General features: G+C 59.5%; 1 protein-coding gene across 1 annotated transcript in view; it reads right to left on the reverse strand.

Annotated features, from left to right (window-relative positions):
• The window catches only part of LOC103613730 (putative sodium-coupled neutral amino acid transporter 10), a 35,076-nt gene that overhangs the window by 7,366 nt on the left and 24,239 nt on the right, over positions 1 to 3,471 (reverse strand). Inside the window, exons 11-15 of the mRNA XM_017730724.1 lie at positions 3,108 to 3,278; positions 2,349 to 2,810; positions 1,724 to 1,819; positions 917 to 1,092; positions 7 to 632 (exon numbers count right to left, since the gene is read on the reverse strand). Coding sequence (XP_017586213.1) covers positions 7 to 632; positions 917 to 1,092; positions 1,724 to 1,819; positions 2,349 to 2,810; positions 3,108 to 3,278 — 1,531 coding nt within the window. The remainder of the gene's footprint in view (positions 1 to 6; positions 633 to 916; positions 1,093 to 1,723; positions 1,820 to 2,348; positions 2,811 to 3,107; positions 3,279 to 3,471) is intronic.

The raw sequence follows: 3,471 nt of genomic DNA on the forward strand, positions 1-3,471 counted from the left end.
TCCCGCTCCCGGGGGTGCTGCTCCCTCACTGCCACATTCCTGTTACTGGAAGAGTCCGGCACCACTGCCAGGTCCTTGGGCTCCACCTGACTCAGAGCTTTGGCTTTAAGGTCTATTCCTGAGTCTCTTTCCAAACTCTTTCCTGCTACTCCCTGAACTTTGGCAGCCCCCGGCTGCTCTCTTTGGATGGGAGCTGTAGCTGCTTCCACGGCTTTCAGGAAATTCTTCTTCTCGTGGACATCTCTTCCAGCTTTGGCTTCACGTTCTCCTCCCAAATCCTCTGCCAAGGGCTTTTTCTCCAGGTGATTTCTGGCTGCTGGAACACGCTGGGCATCCCCGTGGAGGGGATCCCGGTTCTCCGCAGGATTCTTAACGGCTCTGTCATTCTCCTGCAGCGGCACCTTCCACTCCTTGGGAGGCACCACAGGAATGTCACGCCTGTGCCCAGCCTCTTCCAGCCTCCCCACAATGTCCCTCTGCTGCTTGGTGGAATCAGGGGGCTGCTGGCCCGGGCGCTGCTCCGTCTGCTCCTTGCTCAGCGGCTTCCCGGCCGTGTCTCCCTTGGCTCCGAGCCCCTCGTCCTCCCTGCTCCTGGACAGGGGCACGGCAGTCTCCGGCTGCGCTTCCGCTGCGGGACAAAACCGACATGGAAAAGGGTTTGCTCAGGACATTCTCTTCTCCTGCCACCACATTCTGTGCAACACGAGATGAGGCCACATGGGAGGACGAGCAGAGCTGTGGGGCATTATCCCTATGCTTGGGGCTGCATCCCCACCTCCAAAGCCAGAAATGGCTGTGCAGTGGACTTTGCCATGTGCCAAAGGAATGCAGATCTCTCCCAGCCTGATTTTAGAGACGCTCTGAGCCCTGAGCACCCCACAGAGGCGTCCTGCTCCCCAGCCATGTCCTTCCCTGCCTTTGGCTTCTCCTCTGCCCCCTCCTCCTGCCGCTGCTGGTGGATCTCCTTGTGCTGCTCCTCGATCACCGCCAGCAGCTTTGCCTGCTGGTCCAGGAGCTGCTTGTGCTGCACCTGCTGCTCCTTGATCACCTGCAGCAGCACATTGTGGTCCAGCAGTTTTGCTGGCCCTGCTTCTGGAAAAGGGGAAAAAGAGAGAGGAAATAAAACCTCTGTGACCCAAAGCCCTCAGAAATCATGTCAGCTCTGGATGGGCTGCAGGGGCTCTCCTTGGCAGGAAGATCCGACTCCACAAACCCTGCCAGAAGACAGAGAAGGAAGCTGGAAGAGGATGGCATGAGAGCAAGGGCCTTGCACACAAGTCCAAGCTCAGGCTCCAACCCCCCCTTGCCAGGCAGAGGTTGGAGGGAGGAGCTTAGCCTGAGGAAGGGCTTTGCAGCTCCAGCTCCGATGCCCCAGGGACAGAGCAGCCGGAGCCTTGAGGGGAAGGAGCAGACTGGGCTTTTCCCTGTGATGTCCTCAGGTGTCCCCATGTGCCCCTGCCCATGCCCCTCCCACCATGCTGCCGGAGCGGTTTCACTCCTGTCTCCCTCTTCCCAGGGCTCTGACAGCAGGGAGCAGCCGGGCCCAGCTGCCAGCATGATTCAGGTCCCCAGGTAGCCCTGCCAGGTGTGCCAGAGGTGGGACAGGCACCACCTGCTGCCACTGTAGCAGGGACTGTGGCCTCAAGACACCGTCCTGCAAAAGAGAGGGATCCAGGGGGATCCGGGTGCCCCCGTCCCCGCACGCTCTGGGACACACACTCACCCCCCAGCTTGGTCTCCACCTTCTCCTGTTTCTCCTCAGTGTTGCGGTTCTCCAGCGGTTCTGCTCTCTCTGGGAGGGGCAGCTCCTGCTTTTCACCTGCAAAGGACGACAGAGCTTTGCTGTCAGTGCAGATGTTCCCTAAAACGCCTCCGCGTCGTCCGGCACCATTTGTATCCAACCCGACGGCTGCGAGGGAAGTAATAAACCCAATATTTAACAATCCCATGCCTGGTGGCAGCGAGCCAGCACTAACTACCTCGGCCAATTAACATGCAAGAACAGCTCTAACTGGCTTTTAGATGGGCACTTGGCAATGTGTTCCCTGTCAAGATCTCCCGGCTCCGTGTCCCCGGTGATTTGGGAGCTGTGCAGGAACAGCACGGCACCTGACATTCTGGCGGGTAGCGAACAACTGTTTGACAGCTCTTGCAGTAGCTGTCAAAGCCACCAGATTCCTCCTTTCCCGCAGCAGCTGCCGGAGGGGCTGTGCACACTCACGTGCTCCACTCGTGGAGTTAAAAGGAAGCACCGGGATGGAGATGGGAATGACCAAATTGTCCCGTCTCCAGGGGGATTACAGGCCCAGAAGAGCTTGCTCAGATGAACTGACGTGGAAGGAGCTTACCAGGGTCTGCTTCCTTCTCCATGGACTTTTCAGCCTCCTCTGCTTTCCTGGGGAGCTGGAGCTGTGACTTGTCCCGGTCAGCAGCCTCGGCGGTGTCACCGTCTGGCACGGCCACCTGTGCCTTTCCTTCCAGCCTGGCTTTCCCTGGCTCCAGATCCTTGTAGGGCGGCCTTCCACCCTGCTGCACTGCTGCCTCCGGGACCTTCTGCAGATTTGGGACGGGCCCGGCAGTCCCTCCCCGCTGCTGGTTCTCAGCAACCACTTCCTTCCCTTGTTTTGGGCCCGGTGCCTCCTTCTGGGACTTCAGCCTGGCTGGCTCCTCCAGCAGATGGTCCTTGGCTCCTCCGGGAGCCACCTTGTTCTCGTTGGATTCCTCCCGCTCCCGCCCCATGTCCACGACCACCTCATCATGTGGGACTGGGGGCTCGTGGCGATGAGCTTCCCCCACAGGCAGGGCAATCCCTGGGTGGACAGGCAGGGTCAGAGGCAGCAGGTTCCCAGTACACCCAGTACACCCAGTACACCCAGCTCCATGCTGCCCTTGTCCAGCCCTGCCTTCTCTCCCTCATCTGGAGGCCACATTCCCAACAAGCCTCCAGAGCATCAGACACTAAATCACCTTCAATCCACCAATACCACCACGGAAGTGGACTGAGGGGAGGAGGGTAAGGAGCAGAGTTCAGGATCTGTATCTGAAACAGTCCCACAGCTCACACCCCCAGCTCCCAACCCAGCCCCCTTTCCCAGGATCACCTTTACCTTGATCGGGACGGTCCAGCTGCACTTTCTCTTCCACCTTTCCTCTCTCCTCCTCCCTCTTGGCGACCTGCACAGGCACCTTGATCTGTGGCTGCTCCATCTCCTCCTTCTCCTCGGGCACTTTGGGTTTATCACGGTCATCCTCGGGCTCCTCCACCACCGGGTTCTGCTCTGCAAACACCGGATGGGGACAGGGATGAGGTCTGGGATCTGGGAGTCTCCGTGTCTGTCCCAGCCCCCTTCACCCACCCAGCCCAGCCACTGGTTTCCCTCCAGCCTTAGCACGGTGGGGCTGGGGGAGCTTTTGTTCCGGGGTCAGCTGGTGTTTTCCCTGTAATGGGTTTTCATGGAGCTGCCAGCAGGG

The sequence above is a fragment of the Corvus brachyrhynchos genome, unplaced genomic scaffold (assembly GCF_000691975.1).
Source record: "Corvus brachyrhynchos isolate BGI_N302 unplaced genomic scaffold, ASM69197v1 scaffold340, whole genome shotgun sequence".
NCBI classification, from domain to species: Eukaryota; Metazoa; Chordata; class Aves; order Passeriformes; family Corvidae; genus Corvus; species Corvus brachyrhynchos.